Source organism: Macrobrachium nipponense, chromosome 5 (genome assembly GCF_015104395.2).
Source record: "Macrobrachium nipponense isolate FS-2020 chromosome 5, ASM1510439v2, whole genome shotgun sequence".
In the NCBI taxonomy this organism is placed as follows: Eukaryota; Metazoa; Arthropoda; class Malacostraca; order Decapoda; family Palaemonidae; genus Macrobrachium; species Macrobrachium nipponense.
In genome coordinates this window covers 78,746,438-78,767,830 of record NC_061107.1, presented here as the reverse complement: position 1 = coordinate 78,767,830, position 21,393 = coordinate 78,746,438, and the positions used below count along the sequence as shown (strand labels likewise).

Here is a 21,393-nt window from a genome sequence, read left to right as displayed (position 1 = left end):
TGTCTCACCTGTTTTCTCAGAGTCAGACACTCATGCAAGATCAGGCAACATTTAGTAGCCCTGAGTTTCTTCTTGATGAAGTCGGTTGCGTTGATACACCCACCGATGATCGTGTAACATGAGAGCAGGTTGGACTGTCAGGCATTCGTCCTTCGGGACTGAATCACTTTTTTGCTCCACGCTCCTTTCTCTTGGCATCAGAAAGCTCGAGTCAGGAGTTGCTCATGAGCCGATTCGCTGCTGGCGACGTTGGGCTGCGTTGATACACCCCCAAGGTTTGCTTAGCTTTGAATCGCCCTGACAGTCCAGACACTCATCCTTCAGGGAAAGAATAGTGCTTGATAAAGTCTTCAGGGTGCAGCCTTGCTGTCCTCGTTTTGTCTGGTCACCTGGTCGGTCACCTGACTTTAGTACAGATGGACTGACTATGCGCTTACTCCTTGTCATGTGCTACCGCAGTTCGGCGGCATTATGGTAGGAGACTTTGAGTTGTTAGTATCTTAGACCTTGGGTTGAGTTTTTAACTGCCTATGATATATATTTCTTTGATTGTTTTATGTCCTATTCTGTCTGAAGGGGAAATTGTACTCAGATTCCCTCCTCCTTTTCAATGTGGTTAATCAGGCTAGATAAATTATATTAAGGTAATGTTTATTAATATGGAATTTTTATTCTAAAATTAATATTAATAATACTTACCTGTGTACTTTATCTAGTCCCACCCATCCTACCCCACGATCTGTCTATCACAACTGATTTTCAGGGAAGGTTTTGTAACTGTCAACGGTAGCGTTGCCAACTGGCAGACAGAATAGGAGGTAACAGGGTTGCCAATGTAGTAAATTTTGGTGCGGTTTTTGGGGATTTAGTGCTAGATAAATTATACAGGTAAGTATTAATAATATTAATTTTAGAATAAAAATTCCATTTCCATTTCTGATAGTAAAATAATTTTTTTCTATTTCAATCTGAGTGAATAATGTGCAGGACTAATTTTCAGTTGAAGCAAATGTAGAAATTTTTTATTTTGTTTTTTATGCATGAGACTAGTGAATGTATTCCATAATTCAGTGCATGGAACTTAGAGGTAAGGTATTGATTCTATTATGTTTTTTCAGACCCAGCAAGAAAAAGCTAATCTGAAAGTAGGTCGAATAGATGGAAATGCTTTGGAATCCTTAGATGTTCAAGAACAAGATTTAGCTACTGCACCAAAATCATCTACTTTTAGGAATAAGAAAGTGAAAATTATATCATTTAAATAAAAATAGAGTAAGTAACTTGAAGAATTGTAAGTTTTGAATGTATTATTTTTAAATGTTAATTCTTATAAAGTAAAATTAAATTTTTTTCTTTAAAAATTGTTTCAATGCCATTGAATATAGGTGTAACTTCAGGATGCCCTCCTAGTTGTACTACCAATTTTTTTGGAGAAAGTAAGTGCAGTAACTGTGGTCCCTAAGAACATAGGTTAAAAAAAAAACCAGTTGGTTGCTCCGTATCTCTCTCTCGGTCATCAGTGTTTGAAGACTTCTTTTTCTGTTATTTAAATTTTATTCTCATGTAAGGAATAGCAGTCCTTTCAGAAGGCACTGTGGCTGTAGTTCATTTTCCTTTCTCACTCTTTGTGTAGTTTGGTGTCAAATGGTTTCATAGGTTACCTTGTATGATGGTTGAGAGAAACTCAAGTCTCATTTACAGTAGGGAGTCCCCGGGTTACGACGGGGGTTCCATTCTTGAGACGCGTCGTAAGCCGGAACGACGCTTGGAAATATGTCTTAAACTAATAAAAATTTATAAAAACCTTACTTGTAATCCTTTGGTTACACTACATGTTGTTTCCTGTAGTTTTATGTACAACCTGGAGTTATTTTCATAAAAGAATTGCGGTTCTGAAGGGGTAGGTAAAAAAAAAAAACTAATTGTAATTCCCTTCTGGTGACACTTACATTCTTGAAGATTTATGTACAACCTGGAGTGATTTTGCCAAATCTTGAAGGCTACAAGAACAGCTGATTACTATTTACATATCATATAGACTAATTAAAGTAACGTATCTTAAAATAGGCTTATATAGTATCAACAAAAACATTTCCTGCCATGAGTCAGAGGCCGTTTAATGAAACGAAAAACACTTCTGTCCTATCTGTTCAGAAAATAAACGTTACGTCAATCCCCGAGACCATTGTTGCCAAGGCGTCTCTCTCTCTCTCTCTCTCTCTCTCTCTCTCTGATCAAATTACACTGGAACCTTGACATACGATTGCCCTAATATACGAATGTTTTGAGATACAACAGAAAATTTGCGAAAATATAAGCTTTGATATACAACGAAATATTTGAGATACGATTTTGCGATGAGTGTTAGTTGTATAGGCGACCGATAAATGGCGTTCAGTCTGTTTGTTTGTTGGTGCTGCATGTTAAAAACCACTCTTTACGGGCCGACATGGACGTTAATTTTACAGTCGGGACACTTTTTTGTTCTCCCAGTGTGCCGACTGGACGTATTTTATGTCGACTTACAAAAGTTTTTTTTTAAATTCGCGGAAAAAATACTTATAGGCCTACCAGCCTAAAACTTTTGAATCACGCCTTGGGGCCTGCTGGGAGTTCACAGATCAAGGTGTTTGTTTTGTTTACAATCGTTGCGCAAGCGCGAATTTCTTTCTTGCCGCACTAAAAAGTATCTGTGACACATCTCTGAAATTATTTCGTCACTTTGACATAATTTTTGTACCATTGTAAATTAGCCGTTACATGAAGTATTATATTGAGAAAAATGTGCGCATTTGTATGTAGAATCACACAATAAAATACTCATGATTGTAGCTTTTATCAGTTTTGAGATATTTCATATAAATAACAATAATTGCCAAACAAAACTTTCAACCTTCGGTCAAATTTGACTCTACCGAAATGGTTGCAAAAAACGCAATTGTAAGACGTAAAAACTCCTTATATTTTAGTAAATGTTCAATCATTTTACCTTACTAATTTTGCAACTAATTGGAATCTCTAGCACAATATTTCAATTTATGGTGAATTTTATGAAAAAACTTTTTCTTACGTCCTCGCGGTAACTCTTCCGAAAAAAATCATACATGCGATTGTGGTAATGTTTGCACCATTTTAAAATTAGCCGTTATATAAAGTTTTATGTATGGAAATGTGCGCAATTTGATGCAGAATACAACTAAAAACAACCCATGGTTGTAGCTTTTATCAGTTTGAGATATTTTCATATAAATAACGATAATTGCCAAAAATTTCAACCTTCGGTCAACTAGCTAAACGCATTTACCTTCATTTTGCAACAAATTGGAAGTCTCTAGCACAATATTTCGATTTATGGTGAATTTATGAAAAAAATAACATTTTCTTTACGTCCGCGCGTAACTTCCGAAAAAAAATCATACGTGCGATTGTGGTAATGTTTGCACCATTTTAAAATTAGCCGTTACATAAGTTTTATATATGAAAATGTGCGCAATTTTATGTAGAATACAAAAAAAAATAATTGAAGGTTGTAGCTTTTCTCATTTTTGAAATATTTGCACATAAATCACGATAAATAGAAAAAAACAAAAAAAAACCACGTTCGGTCAACTTTGACTCTAACGTAATGGTCGAAAACGCAATTGTAAGCTAAAAACTCTTACAGTCTAGTAATATTCAGTTCATTTATCTTCATCTTGAAACAAATTCGAAGTCTCTAGCAAAAATATTTAGATTTATGGTGAATTTTAAAAAAATCTTTCCTTCCCTCCGCGCGCGGATTCTCCGCCACAAATCTCGAAATGCGTACGTTCCCATTCTCGGAATATTTGCTTCATTTCATATTAGGCATTTCATAGAGTTTTATATATGAAAAAATTGTGCAATTTCATGTAGAATAAAACGAAAAAATATTTGAAGGTTGTGAGCTTTTCTTATTTCTGAAATAATTGCATATAAAAAATATATATAAAAAAATAAAAAAAAAAATCGACATTCGGTCAACTTTAACTCGTCAGATATGATTTAAAAACTGCAATTGTAAGCTAATACTCCCTTACAGTATAGTAAATATTCAATCATTTGTCTTCCATATTGAAAGAAATTAGAAGTCTCTAGGACAATTTTAGATTTATAGTGAATTTTGAAAAAAAAATATTTTGTTTACGTCCGCGCGTTACGAATTCATGCATTATTTTGTGATAATATTTTCTCTGTGTTGCTTTTATCGTTTTACAATGTGTTATATACCAAAATGATCGCAATTTAGTGTACATTACAACGAAAAAAAAGTAACTTGTTACCTTTAACTGTTTTGCGCACAGCACGATTTGAATACAATTATATATGAAATTTTGTTTTTGCGCTATCATATATCGCATTATTTATATATGATAATGATAATTTTTTTCATTTCTGATGGTTGCATACTAAACTTCAGGCAATGACAAAAAAAGGAGCCAAAAATGAACTCTTAATCTTGAAAACTAAGCGCGCTGTGATTTTTTGAAAAAAATATTTTTTCCGCTTCTGCGCTCACTCCGAAACCCCTCCGGCATACGGGAGACAATTTTTTATTTACCGCTCCGGCGTAAGAGGGTTAACATGTCGTTGTTTAGTTCGTTGTATTTGCGCCTATTTTTCGTGTTATTTTGTCTATTTTATTATTAACCATGGGTCTCAAAGCTAAAGACAAAGCAGGTGATAAGAAAAAACCCAAGAAAATGATTTCGATGGAAGCAAAACATGAATTGTTCCGACACGGCATACAAACCTTCGGTCCTTTTACAATAGGAAGGTACTAGCGGCAGCTGGATAGGTCGTAAGCTTTTGAACAAGGGGTTCGGTAGTTAACTGCTTGTCCGACAGGCGCGCGCGCGTGACTGGGAGGTAAACAAATCACTTTTGCTTTCGGCCTCACAGTGAGTGGACGTGTGTGTTCGATGCTCTCTGCCCGCTTCTCGTCGTTTGCTTTCCCTTGAGTATATGGTTGTGTTTGTGTTGAGTAATCATTGTAAGTACAATCATTTCCTCTCTCATCAATTGATTAATTGTGATCAATTATGGAGTCTCCACGCCCCGCTACCCTCCGGAGATGTGCCCGGGTACCGAAGGGCGTAAATGCGGTAAGTTCCGCTCCTTTCCAGAAATTGATCCCCATATTTTGTGCGCTCGGTGTCGGGGCTGCGAATGTACCCGAGCCGAGCCCTGTGAAGTTTGTATGTCTTGGTCGGAGGCGCAGTGGGGCTTGTGCGAAGGTAGGAAGAAGCGAAGGCCTGCAAAGGAGTCGTCACAAAGCTCTCCCGCGACTCCTTTGGTTACGGACACTTCGTCTTCTTTCCTGCCGCCCGCTCAGCTCCCACGTTTGGCGCCTTCCCCTTCGGGGGGGGTGGGGTTTTTCTAGGTCCTTCTCCCCTCACCGATCTGTCGAGTGTGGAGGAGGCGAGATACCCTGACGTTGAGTTGTATTCTGGGTCCTCTATTCGTTTCGTCTACATCAGCAAGGACGGGTAGAGGATCCTGCTAATCACCCGACCTTTGCTTTCTCAGGTGCTGTTGCTGCGAAGGACGACCTCGGACAGGTGTGGGCATCGTTGGGGTCTGCAGGGCGTGCCGAGTGTCCAGGGCTGCTACCATCTCGCTGGCTCTGTGGCGGTCATGCATGCTACGGTGACGACCACTACCACGACCCTTTCAACTCCTGGCTATGCTTCACCTCCTCACCTGGTGTACACCCCGCACGCGGTCTCTGTTACACCAACTACATCGGTGCAGGGGCCAATCGCCGTACCACGGGGGAGTGTGATGCCGCCGCCTGGATTGCCGTGCTGCCTCGATCGGACTTCGTGTGCCCGAAGAGCTCGCCCCTAGGACCTCCCACCAGTACCTAGGATGTCTGTGCCGCTGGTCCATCCACCTGGTCTGCCTGTACAGCCTGCCGTACCTGCCCAGCCGCTGTTTACGGACGTGATGTTGCCGACCACTGCTGCCGTTCCTGTATCTGTTCCTGCCGTCTCCACTGCTGTTCCTGTGATGCCTGCACCTGCTGACGTTGTTCCTGTTCGTGGCGCCGCTGCTCCCGATGCCGATCTGTTCGGACAGGTGCGTCCGGGCCCTGTTGCTTCGGCAACAGCAGCCCCGGCTCCGCCTTGGATGACAGATCTGACATCGGTCCTGAGGAAGCTGACGAAGAAGAAGAGGCAAAGAGGAGGGGAAAGGTGTCGGTCGTCGTCTTCATCGTCTTCTTCGTCGTCGTCGTCGTCTGCCGCCTCTTCCCCTTCATCTTCTAAGGCTCCACAGCCTAAGAAGAAGAAGGTTGCCTCCTCCCCCCCTAAGAAGTCTCCTTCGGGAGCTTCTAAGGGCCCGTCTCGCTCCGGTGAGACGGGGGGTTCTTCCGCTGGTCACCCTGCTCCTTCGGGAGCAGGACCCGTCTCTTCTTCCGCAAGGAAGAAGACTACGGAGACCAGAGGGGTGCCGGCTAACACCGGCACTTCCTCGCCTGCTGTTAGTGGTTCGACCACGGCAGCAGGATCCGTCTCGGCCTCTCGTTCGCGAGAGGTACCGAGTGTACGGTCGCCTACCAGCGACCGTGCAGCTAGGAACCAGACCTCTGAGCCAGCTCAGCGTCAGGTTCACGGCACGGAGCGGAAGACTGGTCGAGCCGCTCACGCGACTCTCACCAGACCAGCTCTCACTCTCGCGGCGATCAGCTGGCTACCCAGGCTGACGTGACGGTCCACGACCGGCCACGGGCTGAGGCTGGGAAGAGGTCCCCCCGTTCGCTGGCACCAGCCACGGCTGGTACCAGCGAACTGACGCGCCGTGAGGATACGCACCGGTCTCACCGTGACAGTGGAGCTCGCCGGTCGCCTGACCGTCACTCTCACAGAGAGCGATCGGGTACGGCAACCAGCACCAGCTCTTCTGACACACGAGACCGGGGCCGCTGTCCTCAGTCCAGCCGTTCTCCACAGCGAGACGGCTCGACCAGGCCTGCAGCTCGATCGCCACCGCGGGTTGACGATCGCCTGCAGTCCTCCAAGCCCACTGGTTCTGCCAGCAAGCGAGGAGGGAGCGGCAGGTCTGCCTCTCCCATACCTTCAACCTCCTCGGGTTACACCGGGAGAAGCGAGGTATTGAGGAGTGATCTTGAAGGGTGCGCCCCTCAGGATCCCACCACGACGTCCTACGTACCAGGCACGGTTCTCGGACCGGCCAGGTCGTATGCTCAAGTGGCTGGAGGAGACCGAGAGGGGTCTGTCGCTATTCCCCCCCTCGAGGGGGGAGGGTCTCGGGAGCTGCTCCTGTTCGAGGGACTGGATGGTCCTACTCCACAGGATGCAGTCACTCCTGAGATTCAGAGGAACTTTGCCGAGGTAATTGCGCTGATTCGTCAGCACAACGACCTCGGGGAAGGATCGCCGCTCCCACCATCCGAGCCCACGTCCCGGCTCGAGTTGTTCTGGGGCCCGAAGAGGGAACCCAGACCGACGGTGGGTTTGCCGCGTTCTGAGCTTGCCGACTCAGTGCTGGACCAGGTAGAATCTCTTGTCTCCGGGCAAGATGGTTCTCTCAAGTCTGGCAGGTCGAGCAAGCTGCTTCCACCTCCTCTGCTGCGACAGCGGTGTTTTTACGTGCCATCTGAGGACCCGATGCCGCCCAAACAGGTGGACCCGGAATTAGCCAGGCTAACGCCGGGTGTGTCTCTGCAGCAGCTCCTGTCCGAGAACCTATGGTTCTCGCAGCAAGAGGCACTCAGCCTGGAATCCACTGCCATGGCAGCTTTCCAGGCCGTCTCCTGGATAGATCTGTGGTCCCTCACAGTATCTAAGGTCGCAGCCAACTCCGGGGGTATTTCTCCCGAAGATGACTCGGCCTTTAGGAGACTTTGCCAGTCTGGGGGAAGAGCCATCTCCTTCCTTGCCCACCAGACGGTAAACCTGTGGGCCAACCTGGTTCTCCGACGTAGGGACGCTGTCCTTACTCGAGTTTCCAGGGCGGCTGGGCGTGAAGCGGCATTGGGACTCCGCAACGGACCTTTACGGAGTTCCACGTCTCTCTTCCCAGGAGAGATGGTGGACGCTGCGGTGGACAGACGGCGCACTGACGACAGTGACCGTCTGGTTCACCAGGCAGTTTCGAAGGCTTCTGGGCAGCCTCGAACTGCGGCCAAGCCAAAGAGCTCGGCTAGCGCTTCCTACCCGGTGGTGGGCTAAGGACGGGTTAGTTCGCGTCTAAGCCCCGTGGAAAGACTCTGTCTTCTTCGACTTCTGCAAAGGGGAGCCGTAACCAGCCCTCCTCCCAGCCCTCCTTCTCCCGAGGAGGCTCTGGGAAGAAGTCGAAGAAAGGGGGGAAACGCTAGGGACGGCGTTCCCCCTCACCTGCTGCCGGAAGTGGGGGGGTGCCTGGCCAGCCATTGGGCAACTTGGCAGCGCTACGGCGCCGAGACCTGGATTGTAGATGTCCTTCGGGAGGGATATCTATTACCCTTCGAATCTCGGCCACCCCTCACCTCCAACCCGGTCCAACAGCAGTCGTACGTTCCAGGGTCATCGAAGGACGTAGCATTGAGACAGGAGATCAAGACCATGCTGAGCAAGAGAGCTGTAGAAATCGTCACGGATCAGTCACCGGGCTTTTACAGTTGACTCTTCCTGGTGGAAAAGTCTACGGGAGGCTGGCGCCCGGTGATAGATCTCTCTCCCCTGAATCGGTCCGAACAGACCAGCGTCTGGGGCAGCAACACCATGGACTGGGATGACGTCAGGTACGGGAACAGCAGGAACGGCAGGAACAGCAGGTACGGCAGGTAGCACAGGTAAGCCAGGAGACGGGGCAGCAGCCAGCGACATCCCGGGGTACCGGCGGCAGGTCCAGGGGAGAGCTCTTTGGGCAGCAGAAGTCTGGGCGAGGCAGCACAGCAAATCCGGGCGGCGGCGGCACGCCCCTCCTTGGTACGGCGGCAATCGGACCCTGCACTGCGGCTGAAGGAGTCATTGACACCACGTGGTGAGAATACACCAGGTGAGGAGGGCTGTCGTACCCTGGAGTAGAGATGGTGGTTGCAGTAGTGGTCACCACTCCATGGGTGACCGCACCATACCCCGCCAGATGAGAGAGCAGCCCCTGAACACTCAGCACGCCCTGCAGTCCCAACGATGCCCACACCTGTCCAAGGTCATCCCCCAAAGCAGAAGCACCTGCGGAAGCAAGAGTTGAGTACACAGGAGGGGTTCCCCCTCTTGGGGGGGGGGGGGGGGGGGGGGGGGGGGGGGGGGCTGAGCCCCACCCCGAACGAGCGGAAGACCCCGAATACAACTGAACGTCGGGGTACCGAGTGCCCTCCTCCACGCTCGACGGATTGGGCGAAGAGAAGGACCTTGATACCCTCCTCAAGGGGAAGGTGCCATACGAGGGAGTCGCGGGAGAGCTTTCCGACGACTCCTTGGCAGGCCTTCGCTTCTTCCTGCCCTCATACAGCCCCACTGCACCTCCGACCAATCACAACACACAATACACGGCTCGGCCCGAAAGCATTCCCGCCCTCGGCACCGAGCGCAAAGGACATGGGGATCAATTTCAGGGAAGGATCTAAACTTCAAACACTTGCAGCCCTCCACCCTGGGGCACAGTCGCCGGATGATGGGAGGGCGCAGAGATTGGTCCGATCCTTGATCCATGTTGCAATCACAATGATAATAATATATGAAAAATGACAATTTGTCCAAAATTGCATTTTTCCTAACTATGCAAACCTGAGGTCCTTTTAAAATAGGAAGGTTACTAGCGGCAGCTGGATAGGTCGTAAGCTTTCGAACAAGGGGTTCGGTAGTTAACTGCTTGTCCGACAGGGGCGCGCGCGACTGGGAGGTAAACAATCACTTTTGCTTTAGGCCCAAGCAAAAACTGCAGAGTGAGGGGTGGCATGAGGTGGGACTATGTGTAAAAGGACCTCAGGTTTGTATAGTTAGGAAAAATGCAAATTTGGACAAATTGTCATTTGTTCCGACACGGCATACAAACTTTCGGTCCTTTTACAATAGGAAGACACTTCTTGGTGGGAGGAATTTGAGTCTTTTGTGAACAGACTGGTGTTCGCCCAACCTTGGAATGCCTCCCTGGTCGTAAGAGCGGGGGAGGGATCCAAGCCTCTGTCCGATTAATCGGGGTGTGCACCGCAGGATCAATGGTCAGACCTCTGGACCAAGTACTAAGAGAGAGGCAAGCGTGTCTCTTCGTACCAGCAATGTAAGAACTTGTTCCTGTACAGGAGCAAATATAAAGTTATGGGTTTGTCTCTTGTTGGCATCCACTTCCCCCCCTTGTAGGAGGAAGTGGTGGATATTCTGCTCCTAACCCTAATGAAAGGGATAGGATGGGGCGCTGTCATATAGCTCACCTGCATCTCGTCCTCATCAAGCGTAGTGATGACCGGGACCCTCTGCCCACAGGTAGAGGAGAAGGAAAAGATGGGAAGAGAAGCCAGTCACTCACTCATTCTCACATCCATTCGCACAGTCACACCAGGACTCGATGCTGTTCAGCCTGCGAGGGTCTGGGTTAGCTACACAACTTGTTGAGCAGCCACCACGGGTCCCAAGGAAAAAGTATCCAAGGACCTGTGGGCAATATCCCGAAGGTAGAAGGAGGTGAAGGTAGTCTGGTTAGCCCAGACACCTGCCTTCAGGACCTGCGCCACGGAGAAGTTCTTACGAAACGCCAATGACCTCACGCAGCCAGAAAGAAAGAGTTCTTGGATACTTCTTTCTTGGTTACCCCGGTGCTAACGAAGAGGCGTCGACACTCAGACCTGAGGTGTCGAGTTCTCTTCAGATAGCGCCGTAGCGCCCTCACAGGACAAAGCAGCATCTCATCCGCATCATTATCGGTGAAGTCCATTAGGGAAGGGATCATGAAAGACTCGAACCTGTCGTCAGGGTCCGACGGTTTCTGAGTTTTCGCAACGAAGTTCGGGATGAAATCGAGTGTCACAGATCCCCATCCCCTGGAGTGTCGTACATCGAAGGAAAGACCATGAAGTTCCCCTACTCTCTTCGCCGATGCCAGGGCCAGCAAGAAGAGGGTCTTGAGGGTCAGATCCCTGTCTGACGACTCTTGGAGTGGCTCGAAGGGTCTTCGAGTCAAACTCCTAAGGACGAGAGTCACGTCCCATGCAGGGGGCCTGAGTTCCCTGGGTGGGCAAGACCTTTCGAAGCTCCTCATAAGCAAGGAGGTCTCGAACGAGTTCGAGATATCCAGTCCCCTCAGTTTCAGGACTAGTGCCAGGGCGGCTCTATATCCTTTGACTGTGGGGACTGAAGAGGAGCTTCTCTCGGCGAAGAAAAACGAGGAAATCCGCTACCTGCTGAAGAGTGGCTCCGAGAGGATATACACCCCGTCTAAGACACCAACCACAGAAGACGGCCCACTTCCCCTGGACTCACGGACGTTTCCAGCCATCTCTGTTGCTGTGCTACGAGAAAAGCCTCTCGTTCGCAAGAGATGGTGGATAACAGCCAGCCGTGAAGTCGAAGGGACTGGACTGTTTGGTGGTACCGCTCTACGTGTGGCTGGACAAGAAGGTTGTGCCAAGGGGGAATCTCTCTCTGTTCTCCTGCGAGAAGAGCCAGCAAGTCCGGATACCAAATGGCCCCCAGGATCATCCTGAGATTCGGGGTGACTAGTGCTCGACTGATCACCTTGCGAATCAGGCTGAACGGGGGGAAAGGCGTACGCGAACAGGTTGTCCCACGGATGTTGAAGAGCGTCCTCTGCAGCTGCCCATGGGTCCGGCACGGCTGAAAAGAAAACCTGAAGTTTTCTGTTGTGCCAGGTGGCGAACAGATCCACGACTGGTCGCCCCCACAGGTCAAAGAGCCTTTCCGCCACGTCCTGGTGTAGAGACCACTCGGTCCCTATCACCTGATCCCGACGGCTGAGCTTGTCTGCTACTACATTCCTCTTGCCTGGAATGTAGCGTGCCGACAGCTCTATTGAGTGAGCCTCGGCCCACTCGTGCACCTGCCGAGTCAACTGGTACAACGGGAGAGACACTAGGCCCCCCTGTTTGTTGACGTAAGCCACCACCTTGGTGTTGTCGCACATCAACACCACTGAGTGTCCCATTAAGCGGTCCTGGAACTCTTGGAGCGCAAGAAACGCTGCCTTGAGTTCCAGTACATTGATGTGAAGGTGCTTGTCGTGCTCGTCGCACACTCCTGAAGTCAGCAACTCCTCCAGGTGTGCGCCCCACCCCTCGGTCGATGCGTCTGACAACAGCTGCATCTCCGGAGGAGGAGGAGGAGGAGTGTGTAGAGGCACTCCCTATAAGAGGTTCCTGTTGTACAGCCACCAGGCTAGGTCCTGCCTCACCTCCGGTGTCAGGGACACTGGAAAGTTTGGGGGATTTGTTGCCTGTGACCAACTCTCCTTTAGTCTCCACTGAAGAGACCTCAGGTGAAGACACCCGTGAGGGACTAACTTCTCGGAACGCCATTGACGGGCCAATACTTCTGACTTCGTGGGCTCTCGCACGGAGCGTACGGGTGTCAGGAGGCACTGTTGTTGGAGGGACTTGACGGTCCTACTCCACAAGACGCAGTCACTCCTGAGATCCAGAGGTCGCTTGCAGAGGTTATTGTGCTGATTCGTCAGCACAATGACCTCAGGGAAGGATCGCCGCTCCCACCTTCTGAGCCTACCTTCAGGCTCGAGTTGTTCTGGGGTCTTAAGAAGGAACCCAAGACGACGGTGGGTCTGCCGCGATCGGCTCTGGCTGACTCGGTGCTGGGCCAGGTGGATTCTCTTGTCTCCGGACAGGAGGGTTCGCTACGGTCTGGAAGGTCTTCCAAGCTACTTACCCCGCCTCTACTGCGACAGAGGAGACTCTACGTGCCATCGGAGGACCCTCTGCCGCCCAAACAGGTTAACCCGGAGCTAGCTAGACTAACTTTAGGGGTGTCTCTGCAGCAGCTCCTATCGGAGAACTTATGGTTCTCACAAAAGAGACACTCGCCTTGGAATCAACTGCCATGGCGGCATTCCAAGCAGTCTCCTGGTTAGACATGTGGTCCCTCACGGTGTCTAAGGTCACGGCCACTTTAGGAAATATCACTCCTGAAGGTGACCTGGCTTTTGGGAGACTGTGCCAGTCTGGAGGTAGAGCCATCTCCTACCTAGCCCACCAGAAGGCAAACCTGTGGGCCAACCTGGTTCTTCGGTGTAGGGACGCAGTCCTCACCCGAGTGACCAGGGCGGCTGAGCGTGAGGCGGCTCTGGGTCTTCGCAACGGATTGGTGCAGAGTTCCTCCTCTCTCTTCCCTGGAGAGATGGTGGGCGCTGCAGTGGAGCGACGGCGCACTGATGACAGTGACCATCAAGTACACCTGGCAGTCTCAAAGGCGTCTGGGCAGCCTCAAGCTACTGCATCGTCGAGGCCCAGGGTAAAGACTGCCTTTGACTTCTTCTAGGAGTGACCATAACCAGCCCTCCTTCTCGCGAGGGGGAGCTGGGAAGAAGCCGAAGAGAGGTGGGAAACGCTAGGGACGGCGTTCCCTCTCACCTGCGGCCGTTAGTGGGGGGTGCCTGGCGAGCCATTGGGCAACATGGCAGCGCTTTGGAGCGGAGACCTGGATAGTAGACGTCCTTCGGGAAGGTTATCTACTACCCTTCAAGTCTCGGCCACCCCTCACCTCCAACCCGGTCCACCTTCAGACCTACGTACCCGTAACATCCAAGGACGTAGCACTTCGGCAGGAAGTCCAAGCCATGCTAAGCAAAGGAGCTGTGGAAATCGTCAGGGATCGGTCACCGGGCTTCTACAGCCATCTTTTCCTGGTGAAGAAGTCTTCGGGAGGCTGGCGCCCAGTGATAGATCTCTCTCCCCTGAACCGATTCATTTGCCAGTCTCGGTTCACGATGGAGACGGCACGCTCCGTGCTCGACTCCATGCTTTCGGCGGTGGACTTGAAGGACGCGTATTTCCAGATACCCGTTCATCAATCCTCCAGGAAGTACCTCCGCTTCATCCTTGACGGGACGGTATACCAATTCGGGGCACTTTGCTTCGGTCTCTCAACCGCCCCACAGGTGTTCACGCGAGTGTTCACTCCGGTGTCTGCTTGGGCCCACTCGTCAGAGATACGTCTCTTGAGGTATCTCAACGACTGGTTAGTCCTCAGTTGCTACGGGACAGGGATCGACTCCTCGAGTTCTGCCGCAATCTGGGGATCGTGGTGAGCTTCGAGAAGTCAGATCCCGAGCCCAAGTAGAGGATGAAGTACCTGGGTATGCTGATCAATACGGTAGCAGGACGAGTGTTCCCCGCAGACTTGCGGATCAGCAGATTCAGGGAGGCAGCCTACCAGTTCCTGTCTTGGCAGGAACAGCCAGCTAAGCAGTGGCAAGTCGTGATCGGCCACCTGTCGTAACTTGAGAAGTTAGTCCCTCACGGGCGTCCAGTGAAGACTAAAGGAGAGTTGGTCACAGGCAAGACCCCCGCCATACTTCCCCGTGTTCCTCACGGAGGAGGTGAGACAGGACCTAGCCTGGTGGCTGGACGACAGGAACCTCATAAGAGGAGTGCCTCTCCACACTTCCCCCCCCCCCGGAAATGTTGCTGTTTTCAGACACGTCAACTGAGGGATGGGGCGCACACCTGGAGGAGTTGCTGGCTGCAGGAGTGTGGGATCATCACGACAAGCACCTACACATCAACGTCCTGGAGCTCAAGGCAGCGTTCCTTGCTCTCCAAGAGTTCCAGGACCGCCTGATGGGACACTCGGTGGTGTTGATGTGCGACAACACCACAGTAGTGGCATACAGTGGGGCCTCGCTCAGTCGTGGATCAGCAATCACGGATTCAGTTAATCACGGGTTTCTCCTTGGACCACTTCCTAACTATACAAACCTGAGGTCCTTTACACATAGTCTCACCTCATGCCACCCCTCACTCTGTTTTCCTGGGCCTAAAGCAAAGTGAATCTTCACCTCCCAGTCGCGTGGTGCGCTGACTGTTGGACAAGCAGTTAACTACCGAACTTCCTTGTTCGAAGCTTACGACCGGTTCCAGCTGCCGCAAGTTACATTCCTATTGTTAAAGGACCTCAGGTTTGTATAGTTAGGAAAAATACAATTTTTTACAAATTGTTATTTTTTTCCTAGGTTTCAAGAAATTGTAGGCATGGGGTGGTCTTGCAATCTAGGTTAAAAAAAAAAAAAAGTTAACACAATTATGTATAAGACTACCTAAGACTGCACTTTCTCAGCACTGCAAATCTTAAGGAAATAAAACTTAGCCAAGAAAATTACAGATCAACGCAAGACCACCCTTGCCTGCAATTTCTTGAAACCTTTGAAAAATTGTAGCATAATACAGTAAATGAGATAAGAGTTTCTCTCTACGACCATACTAGGTAACCTATGAAACCATCCAACACCAAACTACATGAAGTGGGAAAGAGGAAAATGAACTACAGCCACAGTGCCTTCTGAAAGGACTGCCACTCCTTACATAACATTTTTTTTAATAAAAAAAGCAATCTCCAAACACTGATGAGAGAGACACATAGCAACCAATTGGTACCAAATGTGAATGATATAGGAAAGCAACCAACTGGTACCAAATGTGAATGACATAGGAAGGTGTGATGAGAAATAATGGAGTGTATTACAAGAAAGCAATATTATTTGGAAATAGATGAAGATACACCACCTCTTTTGGGATTTAGACTGCTGACCAGTGATTTGCCATGCAATTGGAAGAAATGTGTTTCCAGCCAGGTATGACTCACACTGCTTTGTGAACCAAACTAGCTTTTGTGTTGAAGTATACTCCTGTGTAGAGATGGTTTGTATACTTTGTAAGAACAAATAAATTTGCTTTATATAAAAATAATACCATAAAACCAAAACCTATAAAGGTAAGATAAACACTGAATACAAAAGAATAAGAGTACCTCTTTAATAATAATGATAGTTTTTTTTTTTTTTTTTTTTTTTTTTTTTTTTTTTTTTTTGTTTTTTTTTTTAATAAATAATGTAGAATGTACATCTCTTAAACTTTTAAAAACATTAGGTTTTTCCTTGGGCAAAAATAATGCAATACCAAAAGTATTTCATGTGACTGACAGTGCACCAAATTGACTGTTTTGCATAATATTGCATATATGGTTATGTACAGGAAATTCAGTCAGTCTCCTATAACTTGTATAAACAACACAACCATCTTTGGCTGCATACGCATAATCACCATATGCTAATGGCTAACAGACCTCCAGAGACTATCTGTTAAGATTAGAAGTCGGTGATGTATGGTAAAAGAATTAAATTGAAAGGAGGGATATTGGTAACTAAATGTTGGTGGCAAATTATGATGAGCAATCTTGAAGAACCTTGCTTCCTAGAGTTTGTAATGGAATAATGAAGTCTAGATGTACGTGGACAAAATCAAATTTAATGGCACAAAAGGTCCCCCAAATATTGACCATAGCCTAGGTAAGTATAAGACCTCCAAAGGATACTTTTTAGTTGTATATTTCTTTTGTACCTTAATTTTCTGTCACTTTATGTATATAACTATACAGTTTTACCACCTTTCACTGACAAAGTTGTGGAAACAGCTGGAGCCTGTTAATAAAATGGCAGTGTTCATTTTATAATTTTAAAAAATGAAAGAAGATATTGTTGCTGTCAAAGCAATTATTATAAGCTGCAATGATGGATTTGTTGTACTCACAGTACTGTTTGGGATGGCTATCAATCGTGTACTATAGTAGATTCACATCACCAGTGTATCTGATGTCTAGGCCAGTCCCTACAGTGCTGATAAGCTGATCACAGGGCTGAAAACTCTCAGTCTCTCTCGAGTTCACATAGGCAGGATGTATGTTCCACCTCTCCTGAGGGATACAACTTTCAAATGCATCCCTCAGGAGAGTTGGGATATACATCCTGCCTATATGAACTCTCGAGCAAGACTGCGAGTTTCTAGCATTGTAGGGACTGGCCTAGACATCAAATGCACGGCTGATGTGAATCTACTGTAGTAAGGATCAGTACATCCTCCTTGATTGTGGTACTATCAGAAGAAAATTACACTTCCATCTTATCCTTTAAAAATTACTGAACTGCTGTTCATATTCGACAATTTTCTTTTTACAAACAAGGAACAGTGGTGAATGGCCTTCCCAACACTAGCAATGGGACATAGGGCCCAAAATTCATACATTCATGAAAACAAGGAACCTTATATTAGTAAACATTCTTCTCAATCTCCTATAGTAATTTCAGTTATGAACATACATGTACAAGCTGGAGCAAGAGTAAAAAAGAAAAAAAATTGATGTAGAAAACCTATTTTTTGGTAGCTACTGCGAGTCCTCAAAGGAATTACAATCTTATGGGTCCTCAAGGCTCCTTAAGACAAACCAACCAATCACAAAGAATTCTTTTATAGTTGGTCTCAGCCTGTATAGCACATATTGGCACAGTGGTGGAATAAAAAAGGACTCTGGAAAGGAGGGCTCTTTCTCCTGTCCTACAAAGATTACCTTGTCTACATCATACTCACACAGCTGTGATGACAAGTCACCTGCATCTTCATTAAACACTGGGTCTATGGAAGATAAGATAAATGTTCGCCCTAGTCCCATGCCTAGGTGGGTTTGAGTCACAGCAGCTACCAAAAACAGGTTCTTTGCTATACAAGTATGCATTAGCAATGAAAAAAAGAACAATGTATTAGCATTTACAGAATACATTTAAATTAACATTCACTAACATCGGGAAATTTTTTTACATACACATTATTAGTTCTAAGTTTGAACATAGTGACAAAATTGAATATAAATGCATGTCTCCATTCATTAAAAGAAAGAGCAAATAAGGTTGAAAGATCACATTTGCAGTACAAAGTGCATGTCGTTCATAAACAAGTTCTGTCGAGATGCCAACAAGATTTTATAAAGTGGTCTGGTTCATCTCTAATAGCAGAAATAATCTTCTTGCTAATATCTAAATCTCCAATAGACAATTTCAAACAATGAAACTTAATTCTTTCCCCAATTTGAACAAAAGCCCTTCTTGTTGTAATTATACATAAACTACTACAAAGTATTTGTCTTGAAAGAATTTAACAAGACTACTTCAAAAGTAATTTACAGTTTATTTCCTCTGTTTTGTGTATAAAAAGATATGGCAGTTATCTTGTGATGTCAACTCAAACATGAATGGCCTTTAATCATTTCACAAAGCAGTCTCTCAACCTTTCTGCTATGAAAGTGTAATCACAAATTTTTAAATCCCAAAATATAAGTTGTACAGGTATGTTTATACCCTTATAAACAGTCAATGACACAAATTTTAAATATTTTTTTGCAATTTCAATGGAAATCTCGAGGCACTTTCCTATTTGTGTAGTATGAACATAGTTTTACAAAAATCTTTCACAGTACAAAGTTATTATTCTTCCATCTGTAAGTTTTTCTTTGAAAAACATTTTTTATATAATTGTTCTGACAAGAAAATATTCATTTGTGAAAACTGGTTAGTTTACTCATAAAATATGATATATATGGGATGACAATGCATGTGAATATGAAACTTGCATAGTGCAGCTTTGTAGGCATGGAAGGTTTCTTAAGCCATTCCTACATCACTGCTGTGGAGTAATTAAATCTCACTGGGAGACAGCATTCTACAAGACTGGTATCCCCCAGAAAACAGAGAGATAATATTCCTGAAATAAAGATAAAATAAATTTTTGAAGCCATCTCTAAATTCCTAGGTATAAAAACCAGTCTTTCATATGTGGAGCATCCTTCAGTACAAGCTGGAATGGCTGTTGAATTTTAGTAAACAAGGTATGTAGTTAATGGTGGAGGGGGGGGGAGGGTTTACTCATGCTCTCCTCTCACATGCTATTTCATTCTTCACAGGAAAAAAGCAGGGTGGTTCAGGTGGGTATAGCAAATATGGAAGGCTAAGGCTCTGGAAATCTGTTATTTACTTCTATGGGTATACAACAATTTGCCTTTCATCTACAGAGGCTTAACACTCATTTGGGGCATAAAAAGACTACATCACACCAAGAAAGTCAATCTTCTTGTTGCCTGCGCAAGCAAGTAATGACAAACCAAAACAGCCTTATATTGCTGTTATGTAAGACTGGAGGGGTAGGGCCCTGCACCTAAATTCCCCAAAGGGAAAGGGAACTTGCATAGAAACAAAAAGTTCCGAGAAACAATACAACCCACGACTCCAATAGTTGCAACTAAGTACAGAGATCAGGGAAAGGTTCAAGAGGTTACACCACTCTTCTCTCTCTCTCTCTCTCTCTCTCTCCAAATGCTGGTGTGAAGGACTACATCCATGAGAAGTGAAAGAAATCATTGTACAAGTTGTTATGGTTGCAAATGCCATGGAAAGCACAATTGAACCAAGTGAGATGGTGTAGGGTCTTGCCAACATACACCCAAAGGTATACAATAGGGAGAACCCCATCTGTTGCACACCTGCACGTAATATGGTGACTGTGAGCAGGCAGGCTGTGCAGGCCTACTCTATAGCACAGCACAGAGCAGGGCTACCCCATGAGAAGCCTCGATTCTTGAGTTGGAGAACCAGAACAGGAGGTAAAATGACACTTCTCTACTGATGAGAAGAGGTGTGATAAGAAGTCCACCTGAACCTCTTTCTTCGGGCCTTGAATTTCCCATTTTTCTTATCATGAGGAAGTCTGAGGATGAAGATGACAACAACGAAGTGGAGAATGATGAAAACAAGGGAGAACAACAATATTTCTTCCTTTTCACCTTCTTACCCAACTCTTTAGAGATACTTCTTGCACACCAGATTGCTGGCAGAGAGGAGGGAAACAAACAAAGGGACTGGCATGGCTGAAAAAACACATTGATAGCTAGTTGGTCATTGTTCCTTCCAGCTAAGGAATAAAAAACACAACTACTGACAGGCTACCAGAACATTCAAAGATGGCAATATCTTAAGTAGAGACTTTCTCTACAATACAGGCACAATTACATTGTCTCCCTCTGTATGTGGATTTAACAAAATGGGGGACATGAAATGGTTACACAGTACTCCTATGACCCTTCTTAATTCTCCATAAGAGAAAAACAGGGCCAAAAGACATAGTAACCAGGCAAAAGTAAATGCACAGGCAAGGGAAAAGGTAAAACAGAATAACAAAAACAGGTATTCATCCAAGATCCAACGACATAGGAAGAGAGGGTAGCATCTGATTACTGTGGTGGCTGAAGAAAGGAGTGTGCAGCTAACCCCTTCCTTCCCCAGTTCAAAGATTCAACTGTCATTCTAGCTTGTACTAAACAATACTCCATATGTATACATAAAATTAGAGCATTGGCACTTGCTTGGTAAGCAAGCCTCTATCAGAGCTATGGAAGATCAGTCCATGGTATATTTAAAAAGTGGAATGAAAAGGGCTGTATTAGAATAACAGAAATAAAATTTAGATTTTTTTTTTTTACTTATTGTTAATCCTTTAGGATTCTGATTACTAGTCATTATCAAAGAATTGACTGCTTTTGCTGAGCAGGTTCATTGTGAAAAATCTAATTTATGACTGGGTTTGCAACTTTGTCTCATTCTATAGTATTAGAGATGTAAAATTCTGTAGCTGTGATTGAATACCAAAATACAGGAAAGGAAAACAAAATTTTAAAATTACATTATTACAAGGACAAACTTAACTTTGAGATGGTAGGACCTGGACAAGAGACAGGTGGTGGTTTACAGCCTTCATTATGCATTAAAATGTCTCAGTTTTCTTTGTGCATGCTTTTCCTAGTTTTTCCTTAATTTACAGGGTAATATTTTATTACAAATAATACTTGCATTCTACAAACCACATCGGTGGTATTAACTTTCCCTTTATGGCATTATGTGTCAAATAAGTTCTCTCCACTGCCTCCTCCAAATATATTTCCAAAAAAAGAAGAAAACAAAATTTACTTACCTAATCAGGCACTTCAAGACTAACAGCTGGAACAACTACACGATGTTCTAGTCTATGAGAGCCACTTCCATCTTTTTTATCTGAACCAATTATTCCACCTTCTATTGAGGTTACACTCTCTGTTTGTCGATCCTCTGCATGAGGCATACTATACGAGATGTTGGCATATTCTTGCAGCAAGGGACAAACTCCTAACAAGAACTGACACAGGTCTTTACGAAGGCCAAACCACCCTGAAATGCAGTTAGTTGACAGTTAATGAAATATACTGCAAATAATCAGTTTAGTTTTCTTATAGTTCCTCTTCCCTCACAACTATTCCTGATTATTAGCAAAAATCAGCAACCACAGAACAAATATCACACAATCAAAAAAGTTATGTCCAACTGGTGTTATATCTT

General features: G+C 46.0%; 2 protein-coding genes across 8 annotated transcripts in view; one reads left to right on the top strand and one right to left on the bottom strand.

The window, feature by feature from the left end:
- Positions 1–1,361, top strand: part of LOC135215444 (uncharacterized) — an 89,544-nt gene extending 88,183 nt beyond the window's left edge. For all 5 annotated transcript variants that reach the window (XM_064250113.1, XM_064250109.1, XM_064250111.1 and 2 more), the window contains exon 6: positions 1,119–1,361. In XM_064250113.1, the coding sequence (XP_064106183.1) occupies positions 1,119–1,265 (147 nt within the window). In that variant the 3' untranslated portion in view covers positions 1,266–1,361. The remainder of the gene's footprint in view (positions 1–1,118) is intronic.
- Positions 1,362–18,436: 17,075 nt separating this feature from the next.
- LOC135215443 (transmembrane protein 185B-like) overlaps positions 18,437–21,393 on the bottom strand; it is a 131,374-nt gene continuing 128,417 nt past the window's right edge. For all 3 annotated transcript variants that reach the window (XM_064250106.1, XM_064250107.1, XM_064250105.1), the window contains 2 exons: positions 20,993–21,225; positions 18,437–18,733 (listed from right to left, as the gene is read on the bottom strand). In XM_064250106.1, the coding sequence (XP_064106176.1) occupies positions 20,993–21,225 (233 nt within the window). In that variant the 3' untranslated portion in view covers positions 18,437–18,733. The remainder of the gene's footprint in view (positions 18,734–20,992; positions 21,226–21,393) is intronic.